Below are 19244 nucleotides of genomic sequence, written 5' to 3' on the forward strand. Positions count from 1 at the left end.
GGGGGGGGGGGGGGGTGGGGGGGGGGGGGGGTGGGGGGGGGGGGGGGTGGGGGGGGGGGGGGGTGGGGGGGGGGGGGGGTGGGGGGGGGGGGGGGTGGGGGGGGGGGGGGGTGGGGGGGGGGGGGGGTGGGGGGGGGGGGGGGTGGGGGGGGGGGGGGGTGGGGGGGGGGGGGGGTGGGGGGGGGGGGGGGTGGGGGGGGGGGGGGGTGGGGGGGGGGGGGGGTGGGGGGGGGGGGGGGTGGGGGGGGGGGGGGGTGGGGGGGGGGGGGGGTGGGGGGGGGGGGGGGTGGGGGGGGGGGGGGGTGGGGGGGGGGGGGGGTGGGGGGGGGGGGGGGTGGGGGGGGGGGGGGGTGGGGGGGGGGGGGGGTGGGGGGGGGGGGGGGTGGGGGGGGGGGGGGGTGGGGGGGGGGGGGGGTGGGGGGGGGGGGGGGTGGGGGGGGGGGGGGGTGGGGGGGGGGGGGGGTGGGGGGGGGGGGGGGTGGGGGGGGGGGGGGGTGGGGGGGGGGGGGGGTGGGGGGGGGGGGGGGTGGGGGGGGGGGGGGGTGGGGGGGGGGGGGGGTGGGGGGGGGGGGGGGTGGGGGGGGGGGGGGGTGGGGGGGGGGGGGGGTGGGGGGGGGGGGGGGTGGGGGGGGGGGGGGGTGGGGGGGGGGGGGGGTGGGGGGGGGGGGGGGTGGGGGGGGGGGGGGGTGGGGGGGGGGGGGGGTGGGGGGGGGGGGGGGTGGGGGGGGGGGGGGGTGGGGGGGGGGGGGGGTGGGGGGGGGGGGGGGTGGGGGGGGGGGGGGGTGGGGGGGGGGGGGGGTGGGGGGGGGGGGGGGTGGGGGGGGGGGGGGGTGGGGGGGGGGGGGGGTGGGGGGGGGGGGGGGTGGGGGGGGGGGGGGGTGGGGGGGGGGGGGGGTGGGGGGGGGGGGGGGTGGGGGGGGGGGGGGGTGGGGGGGGGGGGGGGTGGGGGGGGGGGGGGGTGGGGGGGGGGGGGGGTGGGGGGGGGGGGGGGTGGGGGGGGGGGGGGGTGGGGGGGGGGGGGGGTGGGGGGGGGGGGGGGTGGGGGGGGGGGGGGGTGGGGGGGGGGGGGGGTGGGGGGGGGGGGGGGTGGGGGGGGGGGGGGGTGGGGGGGGGGGGGGGTGGGGGGGGGGGGGGGTGGGGGGGGGGGGGGGTGGGGGGGGGGGGGGGTGGGGGGGGGGGGGGGTGGGGGGGGGGGGGGGTGGGGGGGGGGGGGGGTGGGGGGGGGGGGGGGTGGGGGGGGGGGGGGGTGGGGGGGGGGGGGGGTGGGGGGGGGGGGGGGTGGGGGGGGGGGGGGGTGGGGGGGGGGGGGGGTGGGGGGGGGGGGGGGTGGGGGGGGGGGGGGGTGGGGGGGGGGGGGGGTGGGGGGGGGGGGGGGTGGGGGGGGGGGGGGGTGGGGGGGGGGGGGGGTGGGGGGGGGGGGGGGTGGGGGGGGGGGGGGGTGGGGGGGGGGGGGGGTGGGGGGGGGGGGGGGTGGGGGGGGGGGGGGGTGGGGGGGGGGGGGGGTGGGGGGGGGGGGGGGTGGGGGGGGGGGGGGGTGGGGGGGGGGGGGGGTGGGGGGGGGGGGGGGTGGGGGGGGGGGGGGGTGGGGGGGGGGGGGGGTGGGGGGGGGGGGGGGTGGGGGGGGGGGGGGGTGGGGGGGGGGGGGGGTGGGGGGGGGGGGGGGTGGGGGGGGGGGGGGGTGGGGGGGGGGGGGGGTGGGGGGGGGGGGGGGTGGGGGGGGGGGGGGGTGGGGGGGGGGGGGGGTGGGGGGGGGGGGGGGTGGGGGGGGGGGGGGGTGGGGGGGGGGGGGGGTGGGGGGGGGGGGGGGTGGGGGGGGGGGGGGGTGGGGGGGGGGGGGGGTGGGGGGGGGGGGGGGTGGGGGGGGGGGGGGGTGGGGGGGGGGGGGGGTGGGGGGGGGGGGGGGTGGGGGGGGGGGGGGGTGGGGGGGGGGGGGGGTGGGGGGGGGGGGGGGTGGGGGGGGGGGGGGGTGGGGGGGGGGGGGGGTGGGGGGGGGGGGGGGTGGGGGGGGGGGGGGGTGGGGGGGGGGGGGGGTGGGGGGGGGGGGGGGTGGGGGGGGGGGGGGGTGGGGGGGGGGGGGGGTGGGGGGGGGGGGGGGTGGGGGGGGGGGGGGGTGGGGGGGGGGGGGGGTGGGGGGGGGGGGGGGTGGGGGGGGGGGGGGGTGGGGGGGGGGGGGGGTGGGGGGGGGGGGGGGTGGGGGGGGGGGGGGGTGGGGGGGGGGGGGGGTGGGGGGGGGGGGGGGTGGGGGGGGGGGGGGGTGGGGGGGGGGGGGGGTGGGGGGGGGGGGGGGTGGGGGGGGGGGGGGGTGGGGGGGGGGGGGGGTGGGGGGGGGGGGGGGTGGGGGGGGGGGGGGGTGGGGGGGGGGGGGGGTGGGGGGGGGGGGGGGTGGGGGGGGGGGGGGGTGGGGGGGGGGGGGGGTGGGGGGGGGGGGGGGTGGGGGGGGGGGGGGGTGGGGGGGGGGGGGGGTGGGGGGGGGGGGGGGTGGGGGGGGGGGGGGGTGGGGGGGGGGGGGGGTGGGGGGGGGGGGGGGTGGGGGGGGGGGGGGGTGGGGGGGGGGGGGGGTGGGGGGGGGGGGGGGTGGGGGGGGGGGGGGGTGGGGGGGGGGGGGGGTGGGGGGGGGGGGGGGTGGGGGGGGGGGGGGGTGGGGGGGGGGGGGGGTGGGGGGGGGGGGGGGTGGGGGGGGGGGGGGGTGGGGGGGGGGGGGGGTGGGGGGGGGGGGGGGTGGGGGGGGGGGGGGGTGGGGGGGGGGGGGGGTGGGGGGGGGGGGGGGTGGGGGGGGGGGGGGGTGGGGGGGGGGGGGGGTGGGGGGGGGGGGGGGTGGGGGGGGGGGGGGGTGGGGGGGGGGGGGGGTGGGGGGGGGGGGGGGTGGGGGGGGGGGGGGGTGGGGGGGGGGGGGGGTGGGGGGGGGGGGGGGTGGGGGGGGGGGGGGGTGGGGGGGGGGGGGGGTGGGGGGGGGGGGGGGTGGGGGGGGGGGGGGGTGGGGGGGGGGGGGGGTGGGGGGGGGGGGGGGTGGGGGGGGGGGGGGGTGGGGGGGGGGGGGGGTGGGGGGGGGGGGGGGTGGGGGGGGGGGGGGGTGGGGGGGGGGGGGGGTGGGGGGGGGGGGGGGTGGGGGGGGGGGGGGGTGGGGGGGGGGGGGGGTGGGGGGGGGGGGGGGTGGGGGGGGGGGGGGGTGGGGGGGGGGGGGGGTGGGGGGGGGGGGGGGTGGGGGGGGGGGGGGGTGGGGGGGGGGGGGGGTGGGGGGGGGGGGGGGTGGGGGGGGGGGGGGGTGGGGGGGGGGGGGGGTGGGGGGGGGGGGGGGTGGGGGGGGGGGGGGGTGGGGGGGGGGGGGGGTGGGGGGGGGGGGGGGTGGGGGGGGGGGGGGGTGGGGGGGGGGGGGGGTGGGGGGGGGGGGGGGTGGGGGGGGGGGGGGGTGGGGGGGGGGGGGGGTGGGGGGGGGGGGGGGTGGGGGGGGGGGGGGGTGGGGGGGGGGGGGGGTGGGGGGGGGGGGGGGTGGGGGGGGGGGGGGGTGGGGGGGGGGGGGGGTGGGGGGGGGGGGGGGTGGGGGGGGGGGGGGGTGGGGGGGGGGGGGGGTGGGGGGGGGGGGGGGTGGGGGGGGGGGGGGGTGGGGGGGGGGGGGGGTGGGGGGGGGGGGGGGTGGGGGGGGGGGGGGGTGGGGGGGGGGGGGGGTGGGGGGGGGGGGGGGTGGGGGGGGGGGGGGGTGGGGGGGGGGGGGGGTGGGGGGGGGGGGGGGTGGGGGGGGGGGGGGGTGGGGGGGGGGGGGGGTGGGGGGGGGGGGGGGTGGGGGGGGGGGGGGGTGGGGGGGGGGGGGGGTGGGGGGGGGGGGGGGTGGGGGGGGGGGGGGGTGGGGGGGGGGGGGGGTGGGGGGGGGGGGGGGTGGGGGGGGGGGGGGGTGGGGGGGGGGGGGGGTGGGGGGGGGGGGGGGTGGGGGGGGGGGGGGGTGGGGGGGGGGGGGGGTGGGGGGGGGGGGGGGTGGGGGGGGGGGGGGGTGGGGGGGGGGGGGGGTGGGGGGGGGGGGGGGTGGGGGGGGGGGGGGGTGGGGGGGGGGGGGGGTGGGGGGGGGGGGGGGTGGGGGGGGGGGGGGGTGGGGGGGGGGGGGGGTGGGGGGGGGGGGGGGTGGGGGGGGGGGGGGGTGGGGGGGGGGGGGGGTGGGGGGGGGGGGGGGTGGGGGGGGGGGGGGGTGGGGGGGGGGGGGGGTGGGGGGGGGGGGGGGTGGGGGGGGGGGGGGGTGGGGGGGGGGGGGGGTGGGGGGGGGGGGGGGTGGGGGGGGGGGGGGGTGGGGGGGGGGGGGGGTGGGGGGGGGGGGGGGTGGGGGGGGGGGGGGGTGGGGGGGGGGGGGGGTGGGGGGGGGGGGGGGTGGGGGGGGGGGGGGGTGGGGGGGGGGGGGGGTGGGGGGGGGGGGGGGTGGGGGGGGGGGGGGGTGGGGGGGGGGGGGGGTGGGGGGGGGGGGGGGTGGGGGGGGGGGGGGGTGGGGGGGGGGGGGGGTGGGGGGGGGGGGGGGTGGGGGGGGGGGGGGGTGGGGGGGGGGGGGGGTGGGGGGGGGGGGGGGTGGGGGGGGGGGGGGGTGGGGGGGGGGGGGGGTGGGGGGGGGGGGGGGTGGGGGGGGGGGGGGGTGGGGGGGGGGGGGGGTGGGGGGGGGGGGGGGTGGGGGGGGGGGGGGGTGGGGGGGGGGGGGGGTGGGGGGGGGGGGGGGTGGGGGGGGGGGGGGGTGGGGGGGGGGGGGGGTGGGGGGGGGGGGGGGTGGGGGGGGGGGGGGGTGGGGGGGGGGGGGGGTGGGGGGGGGGGGGGGTGGGGGGGGGGGGGGGTGGGGGGGGGGGGGGGTGGGGGGGGGGGGGGGTGGGGGGGGGGGGGGGTGGGGGGGGGGGGGGGTGGGGGGGGGGGGGGGTGGGGGGGGGGGGGGGTGGGGGGGGGGGGGGGTGGGGGGGGGGGGGGGTGGGGGGGGGGGGGGGTGGGGGGGGGGGGGGGTGGGGGGGGGGGGGGGTGGGGGGGGGGGGGGGTGGGGGGGGGGGGGGGTGGGGGGGGGGGGGGGTGGGGGGGGGGGGGGGTGGGGGGGGGGGGGGGTGGGGGGGGGGGGGGGTGGGGGGGGGGGGGGGTGGGGGGGGGGGGGGGTGGGGGGGGGGGGGGGTGGGGGGGGGGGGGGGTGGGGGGGGGGGGGGGTGGGGGGGGGGGGGGGTGGGGGGGGGGGGGGGTGGGGGGGGGGGGGGGTGGGGGGGGGGGGGGGTGGGGGGGGGGGGGGGTGGGGGGGGGGGGGGGTGGGGGGGGGGGGGGGTGGGGGGGGGGGGGGGTGGGGGGGGGGGGGGGTGGGGGGGGGGGGGGGTGGGGGGGGGGGGGGGTGGGGGGGGGGGGGGGTGGGGGGGGGGGGGGGTGGGGGGGGGGGGGGGTGGGGGGGGGGGGGGGTGGGGGGGGGGGGGGGTGGGGGGGGGGGGGGGTGGGGGGGGGGGGGGGTGGGGGGGGGGGGGGGTGGGGGGGGGGGGGGGTGGGGGGGGGGGGGGGTGGGGGGGGGGGGGGGTGGGGGGGGGGGGGGGTGGGGGGGGGGGGGGGTGGGGGGGGGGGGGGGTGGGGGGGGGGGGGGGTGGGGGGGGGGGGGGGTGGGGGGGGGGGGGGGTGGGGGGGGGGGGGGGTGGGGGGGGGGGGGGGTGGGGGGGGGGGGGGGTGGGGGGGGGGGGGGGTGGGGGGGGGGGGGGGTGGGGGGGGGGGGGGGTGGGGGGGGGGGGGGGTGGGGGGGGGGGGGGGTGGGGGGGGGGGGGGGTGGGGGGGGGGGGGGGTGGGGGGGGGGGGGGGTGGGGGGGGGGGGGGGTGGGGGGGGGGGGGGGTGGGGGGGGGGGGGGGTGGGGGGGGGGGGGGGTGGGGGGGGGGGGGGGTGGGGGGGGGGGGGGGTGGGGGGGGGGGGGGGTGGGGGGGGGGGGGGGTGGGGGGGGGGGGGGGTGGGGGGGGGGGGGGGTGGGGGGGGGGGGGGGTGGGGGGGGGGGGGGGTGGGGGGGGGGGGGGGTGGGGGGGGGGGGGGGTGGGGGGGGGGGGGGGTGGGGGGGGGGGGGGGTGGGGGGGGGGGGGGGTGGGGGGGGGGGGGGGTGGGGGGGGGGGGGGGTGGGGGGGGGGGGGGGTGGGGGGGGGGGGGGGTGGGGGGGGGGGGGGGTGGGGGGGGGGGGGGGTGGGGGGGGGGGGGGGTGGGGGGGGGGGGGGGTGGGGGGGGGGGGGGGTGGGGGGGGGGGGGGGTGGGGGGGGGGGGGGGTGGGGGGGGGGGGGGGTGGGGGGGGGGGGGGGTGGGGGGGGGGGGGGGTGGGGGGGGGGGGGGGTGGGGGGGGGGGGGGGTGGGGGGGGGGGGGGGTGGGGGGGGGGGGGGGTGGGGGGGGGGGGGGGTGGGGGGGGGGGGGGGTGGGGGGGGGGGGGGGTGGGGGGGGGGGGGGGTGGGGGGGGGGGGGGGTGGGGGGGGGGGGGGGTGGGGGGGGGGGGGGGTGGGGGGGGGGGGGGGTGGGGGGGGGGGGGGGTGGGGGGGGGGGGGGGTGGGGGGGGGGGGGGGTGGGGGGGGGGGGGGGTGGGGGGGGGGGGGGGTGGGGGGGGGGGGGGGTGGGGGGGGGGGGGGGTGGGGGGGGGGGGGGGTGGGGGGGGGGGGGGGTGGGGGGGGGGGGGGGTGGGGGGGGGGGGGGGTGGGGGGGGGGGGGGGTGGGGGGGGGGGGGGGTGGGGGGGGGGGGGGGTGGGGGGGGGGGGGGGTGGGGGGGGGGGGGGGTGGGGGGGGGGGGGGGTGGGGGGGGGGGGGGGTGGGGGGGGGGGGGGGTGGGGGGGGGGGGGGGTGGGGGGGGGGGGGGGTGGGGGGGGGGGGGGGTGGGGGGGGGGGGGGGTGGGGGGGGGGGGGGGTGGGGGGGGGGGGGGGTGGGGGGGGGGGGGGGTGGGGGGGGGGGGGGGTGGGGGGGGGGGGGGGTGGGGGGGGGGGGGGGTGGGGGGGGGGGGGGGTGGGGGGGGGGGGGGGTGGGGGGGGGGGGGGGTGGGGGGGGGGGGGGGTGGGGGGGGGGGGGGGTGGGGGGGGGGGGGGGTGGGGGGGGGGGGGGGTGGGGGGGGGGGGGGGTGGGGGGGGGGGGGGGTGGGGGGGGGGGGGGGTGGGGGGGGGGGGGGGTGGGGGGGGGGGGGGGTGGGGGGGGGGGGGGGTGGGGGGGGGGGGGGGTGGGGGGGGGGGGGGGTGGGGGGGGGGGGGGGTGGGGGGGGGGGGGGGTGGGGGGGGGGGGGGGTGGGGGGGGGGGGGGGTGGGGGGGGGGGGGGGTGGGGGGGGGGGGGGGTGGGGGGGGGGGGGGGTGGGGGGGGGGGGGGGTGGGGGGGGGGGGGGGTGGGGGGGGGGGGGGGTGGGGGGGGGGGGGGGTGGGGGGGGGGGGGGGTGGGGGGGGGGGGGGGTGGGGGGGGGGGGGGGTGGGGGGGGGGGGGGGTGGGGGGGGGGGGGGGTGGGGGGGGGGGGGGGTGGGGGGGGGGGGGGGTGGGGGGGGGGGGGGGTGGGGGGGGGGGGGGGTGGGGGGGGGGGGGGGTGGGGGGGGGGGGGGGTGGGGGGGGGGGGGGGTGGGGGGGGGGGGGGGTGGGGGGGGGGGGGGGTGGGGGGGGGGGGGGGTGGGGGGGGGGGGGGGTGGGGGGGGGGGGGGGTGGGGGGGGGGGGGGGTGGGGGGGGGGGGGGGTGGGGGGGGGGGGGGGTGGGGGGGGGGGGGGGTGGGGGGGGGGGGGGGTGGGGGGGGGGGGGGGTGGGGGGGGGGGGGGGTGGGGGGGGGGGGGGGTGGGGGGGGGGGGGGGTGGGGGGGGGGGGGGGTGGGGGGGGGGGGGGGTGGGGGGGGGGGGGGGTGGGGGGGGGGGGGGGTGGGGGGGGGGGGGGGTGGGGGGGGGGGGGGGTGGGGGGGGGGGGGGGTGGGGGGGGGGGGGGGTGGGGGGGGGGGGGGGTGGGGGGGGGGGGGGGTGGGGGGGGGGGGGGGTGGGGGGGGGGGGGGGTGGGGGGGGGGGGGGGTGGGGGGGGGGGGGGGTGGGGGGGGGGGGGGGTGGGGGGGGGGGGGGGTGGGGGGGGGGGGGGGTGGGGGGGGGGGGGGGTGGGGGGGGGGGGGGGTGGGGGGGGGGGGGGGTGGGGGGGGGGGGGGGTGGGGGGGGGGGGGGGTGGGGGGGGGGGGGGGTGGGGGGGGGGGGGGGTGGGGGGGGGGGGGGGTGGGGGGGGGGGGGGGTGGGGGGGGGGGGGGGTGGGGGGGGGGGGGGGTGGGGGGGGGGGGGGGTGGGGGGGGGGGGGGGTGGGGGGGGGGGGGGGTGGGGGGGGGGGGGGGTGGGGGGGGGGGGGGGTGGGGGGGGGGGGGGGTGGGGGGGGGGGGGGGTGGGGGGGGGGGGGGGTGGGGGGGGGGGGGGGTGGGGGGGGGGGGGGGTGGGGGGGGGGGGGGGTGGGGGGGGGGGGGGGTGGGGGGGGGGGGGGGTGGGGGGGGGGGGGGGTGGGGGGGGGGGGGGGTGGGGGGGGGGGGGGGTGGGGGGGGGGGGGGGTGGGGGGGGGGGGGGGTGGGGGGGGGGGGGGGTGGGGGGGGGGGGGGGTGGGGGGGGGGGGGGGTGGGGGGGGGGGGGGGTGGGGGGGGGGGGGGGTGGGGGGGGGGGGGGGTGGGGGGGGGGGGGGGTGGGGGGGGGGGGGGGTGGGGGGGGGGGGGGGTGGGGGGGGGGGGGGGTGGGGGGGGGGGGGGGTGGGGGGGGGGGGGGGTGGGGGGGGGGGGGGGTGGGGGGGGGGGGGGGTGGGGGGGGGGGGGGGTGGGGGGGGGGGGGGGTGGGGGGGGGGGGGGGTGGGGGGGGGGGGGGGTGGGGGGGGGGGGGGGTGGGGGGGGGGGGGGGTGGGGGGGGGGGGGGGTGGGGGGGGGGGGGGGTGGGGGGGGGGGGGGGTGGGGGGGGGGGGGGGTGGGGGGGGGGGGGGGTGGGGGGGGGGGGGGGTGGGGGGGGGGGGGGGTGGGGGGGGGGGGGGGTGGGGGGGGGGGGGGGTGGGGGGGGGGGGGGGTGGGGGGGGGGGGGGGTGGGGGGGGGGGGGGGTGGGGGGGGGGGGGGGTGGGGGGGGGGGGGGGTGGGGGGGGGGGGGGGTGGGGGGGGGGGGGGGTGGGGGGGGGGGGGGGTGGGGGGGGGGGGGGGTGGGGGGGGGGGGGGGTGGGGGGGGGGGGGGGTGGGGGGGGGGGGGGGTGGGGGGGGGGGGGGGTGGGGGGGGGGGGGGGTGGGGGGGGGGGGGGGTGGGGGGGGGGGGGGGTGGGGGGGGGGGGGGGTGGGGGGGGGGGGGGGTGGGGGGGGGGGGGGGTGGGGGGGGGGGGGGGTGGGGGGGGGGGGGGGTGGGGGGGGGGGGGGGTGGGGGGGGGGGGGGGTGGGGGGGGGGGGGGGTGGGGGGGGGGGGGGGTGGGGGGGGGGGGGGGTGGGGGGGGGGGGGGGTGGGGGGGGGGGGGGGTGGGGGGGGGGGGGGGTGGGGGGGGGGGGGGGTGGGGGGGGGGGGGGGTGGGGGGGGGGGGGGGTGGGGGGGGGGGGGGGTGGGGGGGGGGGGGGGTGGGGGGGGGGGGGGGTGGGGGGGGGGGGGGGTGGGGGGGGGGGGGGGTGGGGGGGGGGGGGGGTGGGGGGGGGGGGGGGTGGGGGGGGGGGGGGGTGGGGGGGGGGGGGGGTGGGGGGGGGGGGGGGTGGGGGGGGGGGGGGGTGGGGGGGGGGGGGGGTGGGGGGGGGGGGGGGTGGGGGGGGGGGGGGGTGGGGGGGGGGGGGGGTGGGGGGGGGGGGGGGTGGGGGGGGGGGGGGGTGGGGGGGGGGGGGGGTGGGGGGGGGGGGGGGTGGGGGGGGGGGGGGGTGGGGGGGGGGGGGGGTGGGGGGGGGGGGGGGTGGGGGGGGGGGGGGGTGGGGGGGGGGGGGGGTGGGGGGGGGGGGGGGTGGGGGGGGGGGGGGGTGGGGGGGGGGGGGGGTGGGGGGGGGGGGGGGTGGGGGGGGGGGGGGGTGGGGGGGGGGGGGGGTGGGGGGGGGGGGGGGTGGGGGGGGGGGGGGGTGGGGGGGGGGGGGGGTGGGGGGGGGGGGGGGTGGGGGGGGGGGGGGGTGGGGGGGGGGGGGGGTGGGGGGGGGGGGGGGTGGGGGGGGGGGGGGGTGGGGGGGGGGGGGGGTGGGGGGGGGGGGGGGTGGGGGGGGGGGGGGGTGGGGGGGGGGGGGGGTGGGGGGGGGGGGGGGTGGGGGGGGGGGGGGGTGGGGGGGGGGGGGGGTGGGGGGGGGGGGGGGTGGGGGGGGGGGGGGGTGGGGGGGGGGGGGGGTGGGGGGGGGGGGGGGTGGGGGGGGGGGGGGGTGGGGGGGGGGGGGGGTGGGGGGGGGGGGGGGTGGGGGGGGGGGGGGGTGGGGGGGGGGGGGGGTGGGGGGGGGGGGGGGTGGGGGGGGGGGGGGGTGGGGGGGGGGGGGGGTGGGGGGGGGGGGGGGTGGGGGGGGGGGGGGGTGGGGGGGGGGGGGGGTGGGGGGGGGGGGGGGTGGGGGGGGGGGGGGGTGGGGGGGGGGGGGGGTGGGGGGGGGGGGGGGTGGGGGGGGGGGGGGGTGGGGGGGGGGGGGGGTGGGGGGGGGGGGGGGTGGGGGGGGGGGGGGGTGGGGGGGGGGGGGGGTGGGGGGGGGGGGGGGTGGGGGGGGGGGGGGGTGGGGGGGGGGGGGGGTGGGGGGGGGGGGGGGTGGGGGGGGGGGGGGGTGGGGGGGGGGGGGGGTGGGGGGGGGGGGGGGTGGGGGGGGGGGGGGGTGGGGGGGGGGGGGGGTGGGGGGGGGGGGGGGTGGGGGGGGGGGGGGGTGGGGGGGGGGGGGGGTGGGGGGGGGGGGGGGTGGGGGGGGGGGGGGGTGGGGGGGGGGGGGGGTGGGGGGGGGGGGGGGTGGGGGGGGGGGGGGGTGGGGGGGGGGGGGGGTGGGGGGGGGGGGGGGTGGGGGGGGGGGGGGGTGGGGGGGGGGGGGGGTGGGGGGGGGGGGGGGTGGGGGGGGGGGGGGGTGGGGGGGGGGGGGGGTGGGGGGGGGGGGGGGTGGGGGGGGGGGGGGGTGGGGGGGGGGGGGGGTGGGGGGGGGGGGGGGTGGGGGGGGGGGGGGGTGGGGGGGGGGGGGGGTGGGGGGGGGGGGGGGTGGGGGGGGGGGGGGGTGGGGGGGGGGGGGGGTGGGGGGGGGGGGGGGTGGGGGGGGGGGGGGGTGGGGGGGGGGGGGGGTGGGGGGGGGGGGGGGTGGGGGGGGGGGGGGGTGGGGGGGGGGGGGGGTGGGGGGGGGGGGGGGTGGGGGGGGGGGGGGGTGGGGGGGGGGGGGGGTGGGGGGGGGGGGGGGTGGGGGGGGGGGGGGGTGGGGGGGGGGGGGGGTGGGGGGGGGGGGGGGTGGGGGGGGGGGGGGGTGGGGGGGGGGGGGGGTGGGGGGGGGGGGGGGTGGGGGGGGGGGGGGGTGGGGGGGGGGGGGGGTGGGGGGGGGGGGGGGTGGGGGGGGGGGGGGGTGGGGGGGGGGGGGGGTGGGGGGGGGGGGGGGTGGGGGGGGGGGGGGGTGGGGGGGGGGGGGGGTGGGGGGGGGGGGGGGTGGGGGGGGGGGGGGGTGGGGGGGGGGGGGGGTGGGGGGGGGGGGGGGTGGGGGGGGGGGGGGGTGGGGGGGGGGGGGGGTGGGGGGGGGGGGGGGTGGGGGGGGGGGGGGGTGGGGGGGGGGGGGGGTGGGGGGGGGGGGGGGTGGGGGGGGGGGGGGGTGGGGGGGGGGGGGGGTGGGGGGGGGGGGGGGTGGGGGGGGGGGGGGGTGGGGGGGGGGGGGGGTGGGGGGGGGGGGGGGTGGGGGGGGGGGGGGGTGGGGGGGGGGGGGGGTGGGGGGGGGGGGGGGTGGGGGGGGGGGGGGGTGGGGGGGGGGGGGGGTGGGGGGGGGGGGGGGTGGGGGGGGGGGGGGGTGGGGGGGGGGGGGGGTGGGGGGGGGGGGGGGTGGGGGGGGGGGGGGGTGGGGGGGGGGGGGGGTGGGGGGGGGGGGGGGTGGGGGGGGGGGGGGGTGGGGGGGGGGGGGGGTGGGGGGGGGGGGGGGTGGGGGGGGGGGGGGGTGGGGGGGGGGGGGGGTGGGGGGGGGGGGGGGTGGGGGGGGGGGGGGGTGGGGGGGGGGGGGGGTGGGGGGGGGGGGGGGTGGGGGGGGGGGGGGGTGGGGGGGGGGGGGGGTGGGGGGGGGGGGGGGTGGGGGGGGGGGGGGGTGGGGGGGGGGGGGGGTGGGGGGGGGGGGGGGTGGGGGGGGGGGGGGGTGGGGGGGGGGGGGGGTGGGGGGGGGGGGGGGTGGGGGGGGGGGGGGGTGGGGGGGGGGGGGGGTGGGGGGGGGGGGGGGTGGGGGGGGGGGGGGGTGGGGGGGGGGGGGTGTTTGGGGGGGGGGGGGTGGGGGGGGGGGGGGGTTGGGGGGAGAGGGGGTGGTGGGGGAGGGGGGGGGTGGGAACTCGCGGCCCTCCAGATGTTATGGACTACAGCTCCCATCATCCCCCGCCAGCATGATGCTGGCAGGGGATGATGGGAACTGTAGTCCATAACATCTGGAGGGCCACGAGTTTGACACCTGTGGAAGAGACATGTGAAGGGGCGGGGCGAGAATGGAGATTCCTGGCGAGAGCCTGTCTGCGTTCTGCGCAGGGCACGAAGGCGTTGCAGCCTGCAGACTAAACACGTGCATGGGTTTGGGGGGGGGGCGGGATTGTCCACAATATGCCCACCATAGACATCTGGGGGCATCTCGCCATAGGAATCCACGAGCTATAGGAAAGCACATTTCCTCAGGAGCCCCCCCCCCCCCCGCAAAAAAAAAATCGGCCGTCCGTCGAAATCCCCCCTTGGCACGCCCCGGAGAAGAGGAGAAAGGGGAAGCGGAAGGGAGGGGCAGGAAATGCGCAAGACCATCCGGGCTCCTATGGCGCTCAGCAGCCTGGGAGATGTAGTTTTAGCCCTTCACCGCCGAGAAGGGGATTTAACCCTTTACTGTCCCGCGCGAGTCTCTCCTATGAACTCTTATTATCCCGAGAGACAGTCGCAGAGTTGTCTGCAGGTCAGAAAGGGGCGACGGCGCCCTCCTCCATCCAGTGACCCTTTTCAATGCATTATGAGAACGAATTTGAATCTGGCCGTGGACTTGGTGGCTGTGGGGCATACCCAGAAGAAGTCACCCCGGAGGAGGAGAGTTCTGTGCAGTCTGGAAGTTTGCTCCGGGGCTCAACTGAGGCAGGAAGAGGCATCCTTCGAACTGTTTTTGGATATTGGGACTGGAAGCAAAACAGCCCTTTGAAATACGAAGGCAGGCTGCAAGGGGGCAGACCCCCTTGCAAGCAAATCGATATTCTTCTAGCGTCGTCCGTTGCCTACGATTAGTCTTCTCCCCTAGTGAAGTGCTGAAGGCAGTCAGTTGCAGTGACCACCAGTTGCAATAGTTTGCGACCACACAGCAACAACTCCCATTTCGCACGAGCACAGTCATTGCTGCAATGCATTCATTTCCCGCAACAATAATTATCGCGACACATGGGGGGGGGGTGTGTGTGTTTTTTTTTGCGGGGCGGGGGGGGGGCGCAACCTTTACAATCGCCTCCAAATCCTTTCTTTCAACCCCATCTTTTCGGGGGCTACAATCCATTCCCACCCTACGGGGCGTCCCCTGCCCTCCAGCCAGCTCCAGCGGGCCGCCCTGCCGGGGCCCAAGCCGGACAGCCAGACCCGAGCCCGGCATGCCCCGCAGAGCCGCACGAGCCCTTTGGCGTTGCGCGCTATCCCGAGCGCGAGCTCCCTTGGCCGGGCCGCTTTGGAGAAGCGCGCACGCAGCCGCCCCGACGGCTCCAGCCCCTTGGCAGACCACCAGACGGCCTCTCTCCTTTGTGCGTGTGTATGAATTGGGGGGGTGGGGGTGGGGGGGTTGGAATAACGCGCAGGGGAGCCTCCGTGCGCCTTTGCGCGGCAAGGCTGGGTTCGCTCCCGCGGTTCCCTTTAAGAGCCTCCCCGGCCAGGGCGCCAGACTACACCTCCCAGCTCCCCTCGCCGCCGAGTTATGTAAGCAGCGAGCGAGAGAGCGAGAGCGAGAGCGAGAGAGAGAGAAGGGGAATTTCCTCCTCCTCCTCCTTTTCTGTGGCTGGCGGGGTTTTCTCCCCCCCCCCCCTTCTCCGCCTCGGCTTCCTCCTCCTCCTCCTCCTCCTCCTCCTCCTCCCCGCGCGGCTCCTTGCGCGGCTGGCTCCCTTTGGATCGCGGTGCGCGGCGGCGGCGGCGGCGGCTGGGCCGAGTGCGCGCAAGATGTCCTCTGCGGCGGCGGCGGCGGCGTCGGGGGGCGGCTCGCGGCGACAGTGGTGCTACCTGTGCGACCTGCCCAAGATGCCGTGGGCCATGATCTGGGACTTCAGCGAGGCCGTGTGCCGCGGCTGCGTCAACTTCGAGGGCGCCGACCGCATCGAGGTGCTGATCGAGACGGCGCGCCAGCTCAAGCGCGGCCACGTCCTGCACGAGGGCCGCTCGCCGGGGCCGCCGCCGGGCGCCAAGCCCCAGCCCCAGCCCCAGCCCCACCCGCCCCAGCCGCAGCACGTCGCCAAGGAGCCGCCCGCCCTGGAGCGCTACGAGCCCCGCTGCGCCCGCCTGCCCGCCGACTACGCGCTCGGCCCGCGCCTCCCCAATGGCCTGGCCCGCGGCGGCGGCGTCGAGGAAGGGGAGGGCAGCCGCCAGAGCCCCACCGCGCGCCGCGCCCTCGTGCCGCCCAGCCTGGGGCTGCTGGGGGCCCCCCAGGGCCTGCTGGCCGCCGTCTCCGGCCTGGGGGGCCGCCCCGCCGCCCTGGCCGTGGCCTCGCCCTCCCCGGGGCTGGGCGAGCCGGGCAAGCTGGCGCGGGGGGGCTACGCCGTCGACTACGAGAAGGAGAAGCAGCGCAACGCGGAGTGCCTGGCCGAGCTGAACGAGGCCATGCGCGGGCGGGCCGAGGAGTGGCACGGCAAGCCCAAGGCCGTGCGCGACCAGCTGCTGGCCCTCTACGGCTGCGCCCCCTTCAGCGTGCGCTTCAAGAAGGACCACGCCCTGGTGGGGCGCATCTTCGCCTTCGACGCCGCCCCCCGGCCGGGCTACGAGTACGAGCTGAAGCTGTTCGCCGAGTACCCGTGCGGCTCGGGCAACGTCTACGCCGGCGTGCTCGGGGTGGCCAAGCAGATGTTCCAGGACTGCCTGAAGGACCCCGGCAAGGTCATCTCCTCCGGGTACAAGTACCTGGAGTACGAGAAGCGCCACGGCTCCGGGGACTGGCGCCTGCTGGGCGAGCTCTTCACCGAAGGGGTGCGCTTCTTCCGAGAGGCCCTGGCGCCGGAGGCCGTGCCCCAGCAGTTCCTGGACGGCAGCTGCGCCGTGCCCCCCAGCCTGCTCCTGAGGACGGCGCCCCCGACCCGGGCCGTCGCAAGGAGGCGCAAGGCCTCTCCGGAGCCCGAGGGCGAAGCCCTGGGGAAGCTGACCGGCGAGGAGCAGCAGCAGAGACAGCACTGGCTGCCGCAAGGATCGGGCGGCATCTACCCGTCCGGCATGGCGCACCTGCCGACTTCGGGCGGCCCGGGGCCCTTGCCCGAAGGCTCCTTGAGGAACGACCCTTCCCCCATCACCGCTCTGAAGAACGTGGCCGACACTCTGGGCAACAAGGAAGTCAACCCGGTCCACTCCACCACCGCCAGGCAAAACAGCGCCAGCCCCGCGTCGCCTGCCGCGTCGGGCCAACACCGACTGGTGCCCCGCAACGGCGAGCCGGGCCAAGCCACCACCCCCTCTTCCTCGGGGGCCCACTCCTCCGGGGGGGTCGAGCCCAGCGGCACGCAGAGCGCCCCCGACTCCTCGGGAGGGGCCGGCACCACCCCCCTGTGCTGCACCATCTGCCACGAGCGGCTGGAAGACACCCACTTCGTGCAGTGCCCTTCGGTGCCCGGGCACAAGTTCTGTTTCCCTTGCTCCCGGGATTTCATTAAAGCCCAAGGCGCCGCGGGAGAGGTGTATTGCCCCAGCGGGGAGAAGTGCCCCCTGGTGGGCTCCAACGTCCCCTGGGCCTTCATGCAGGGCGAGATCGCCACCATCTTAGCCGGAGACGTGAAAGTAAAAAAAGAGCACGACCCGTGAAAAGGGACAACGGCCGAGATCCGGGGCGTCGCGCCGGGGTTGCCTCCCTTCACCCCCCTCCCTCCCCCCCACCCTCCGCTGTGGCAGTGACTGGAATTAGTAACTTATCCCCCTCCCCCCGACGCCCTCTTTAACCTCCTGGGGACTGAGGCATTGTACATAAATCTATTTTTTAAATAATATTTCCATAGTAAGCTTATATATGAAGCTGCATCTATGTAACCTACTACGACGGGCGTGGGTGGGAGGGAGGGGTGGGGAATCAATCAACTTTGCTACTCAGTAGTGTAAACGGGAAAGGGAAATTTTAAACTGGGGGGGTGGGGTAGGGGGCATTTGGCGAGGAACAGGAGTGGGGCTCTGGTTGTTAAAGATCAGAGTTTGCTAAGGGACTGCCCCGGGTACTGGGGGGCAGAGGCGGGTTTCCGGAAGAGGGCCGGGCTGAAAACAGACGTGGTGTGAAGGTCAGCTGTGGGAATTCACGGAGAGAGCTGACCTGACTTGTGCTCCTTTGGATACAGACTGTGGTCCCGTTACACGTTGTTAGGACGGGATTGGCACTCGTGCTTCTTTGGAAGGTGCGTTTTTCCGCCACGCCCGTGGCGCCACGCTGAGCTCCTTCCCCGCCACCATCTTGGAAAGAACGTGCAGATTGGCTCGCTGGCAGTCTCCGGGGAGGCTGAGAAGCAAAGCGCGAAAGCAGGAAGAATCAGCCCGTGCCCAATATCTGGCGCTCCAAGGCAGACTGCTTGTGAGCATGGAAGATCCATTTGGCATCAGTGGACTGATAAAGCCCTTTGTACTGTGTGGCCGTGGTTGGTCTCGCTTTGGAAGGCAGCCTAGAGGATGTGTTTCTTTAAAACGGGGAGGGGGGCATCCGTTCAGTTGTTCATATTGTTCCACCCGTCACAAACACGCTCTGTGTCCACCGAAACATTCCATCCCTCACGCTCCTGGCTCTCTTCTTCCCAAGCCGCGAAACCTTTGTGAAAGCCCCCCATAAACTTTGTGGACGTCCCTTAATCCCGAGCTCAACCTCCCCTTCACTCCACCCCCAGTCCTAGGTTCCGAACCCACCCACCCCCGGCTTTGCCGATTCCCCTCGGACTTTTGGCCAGCCACCGAATCTCTGGAGCGGACCCTGTAACCGTGCGATTTATTTAGACTCCAGAATTCGGTAGTAGCCATCTTGGATGCTGGTTACTCACCTATAGCAGGGAAGGGCATGTGGGAACCCTACGGAAGCCGGGAGGTTTGACCCACGAGTATGTGGCGTGTGCAAGGCGGAGCAAAAAGTGCCTCATGTAGATTTGGGTTGGGGGGGAGGGTGTTATTTTTTCATACCAAAAGATTAAAGCATGCACACCAAAAACATTTTTTTAAAATTGCAGAATTTTAGGGCAAAGTTGATCCAAGGAGAGGCACGGGTGGGTCTGTTTAAACAGCGCACTGGGATGCTCTTATGTAGGGGAAGATCCTAGTGATTTGCGCCCCGGGTAAGGGGAGCCCGGATCGCCGCGGGCCAAAAAAGGAATCGGGAGTCTTTGCTTTTTCCATCTCATTTTTCTACCAGGTGCCTCTTTCTGACGCCCAAACGATTTCGACCCCTTGACTGACGCAGCCGGGTCTGAGCCGGCAGCCTGATAACATTTGTCTTTTTGTTGTTTAATTCCCGGCTCCAACCAAAAGAAAAATGGCTGTGGAGATGAGAACAGGGGCAAATCCGTAGATCAGGGATCCCCAACCGTAGATCAGGGATCACCGCCCAGAGCCCCTGGAGGATGGGGCGGTATAAAAGTTTAATAAATAAAATAAATAAAATAAACCTGTCTGAGCCTTTCTCACCATGGTGGGCGCGGCCACAAAATGGCTGCTGCAAGAGGTGGACCCGGCCACAAAATGGTTGCCACAGCTTAACTGTAACACAGTGTAGGTGCTCCTGTTGTGGAGGCGGCGGCTGCCAAAGCAACATTTTTTTTAAAAAAATCTGCACTGCCAATCAAATCTCAAATAGTCCCTCAGGGGTCTTGTTGGGCAAAAGCCCTACCTGGCAGGTGTCAGAAAAGGTGTCCGTGGGTACCTGTGGGTACCGTGTTGGGGACCCCTGGCCCAGACGGAGGGATTTTTGTTTGGAGAAGTGGCAGGGGGGCCTCGTTTCACCTGGATGTGGAGGTAGCCATCAATCAGTCTTGTGTGGTTTCTGACACCTGTTTCACTCATTGGCAGATGGCTCTGACAGTCTTGTGTGGGGCGGGGTTTGTGTTGCAGGTGGGAGGGAAACGGAGGAGAGGGGGCGGGATGGATAGGATGAATGGATTCCCACGTCCAAGAGGGCAGGGAGCGGGAGAGAGACATCAAACTGTTTTGTATTTCTTTTACTCGTCTCTGTTAATAAACTTGATTATTTTTTTTCCCATCAGGATTGCTTTGTTTTCATTAAGCGTGCAGCACTAGAGTGTGTTTGATTTGTTTTTGTGCTATTTGATAGTGAATTGACACTGACTGGCCAAGCCCATTACGAGTCCGTTGTTTGTTTTTATCTTGACTGCCCAATAAGCCTGTATTTTTCCCCAAGCAACTTAGGGCGGTGCATATGGTGTTATCTTATTCCTGGCTCTCTTGTTTTTATCCATACAACAACCCTGCGGAGCAGGTTAGATTGAAAGGTAACCATTGGCCTAAAATCAACCGGAAAGGTTCATGGCTGAGCCAAGATTTTGAAATCACAGACTCCACAGCATCATGTTGACACAGGATGTTCATGAACATTCCAACTGAGGAAAGTTGTCAGTTTGGGGGTTAAAGCTGCATCAGAATTGGGTTTTGCTTGCTATATCATCTTCCTTTTCTTGCAGCACTGGGAACCGATACCCCTAAAGCAGTGATGGCGAACCTATGGCACGGGTGCCAGAGGTGGCACTCAGAGCCCTCTCTGTGGGCACGCACAAATAGAGTCCCTCCCCCCTCTCACATCTAGGCTAGCCTGGGCCGCTGGGCTCGATTATTAGCATTAAACCTAAGACCTAGTTTTGGGGAAGCAGTGTAGGCAACCCTGTTAAGAGCTGTTAAACCCCCTGATTTTCTTGCAAAGAATTAAAGCACGATCCTTTACCTGGGAGTAAGCTCGGTTGCTGGCAATAAGGCTTGCTTCTGAGTAAACCCGTTGGTGATTCACCCGTTGGAAGAGCTGCACAGTTGCT

General features: G+C 81.5%; 1 protein-coding gene across 1 annotated transcript; it reads left to right on the plus strand.

The window, feature by feature from the left end:
• Positions 1-14055: 14055 nt before the first annotated feature.
• IRF2BP1 (interferon regulatory factor 2 binding protein 1) lies at positions 14056-18458 on the plus strand. The gene has a single exon (XM_048501327.1). It carries the CDS (start codon positions 14206-14208, stop codon positions 16042-16044), a length of 1839 nt encoding a protein of 612 aa, XP_048357284.1. The 5' UTR covers positions 14056-14205; the 3' UTR covers positions 16045-18458.
• Positions 18459-19244: the final 786 nt, after the last annotated feature.

Source organism: Sphaerodactylus townsendi, linkage group LG06 (assembly GCF_021028975.2).
Source record: "Sphaerodactylus townsendi isolate TG3544 linkage group LG06, MPM_Stown_v2.3, whole genome shotgun sequence".
NCBI lineage: Eukaryota > Metazoa > Chordata > Lepidosauria > Squamata > Sphaerodactylidae > Sphaerodactylus > Sphaerodactylus townsendi.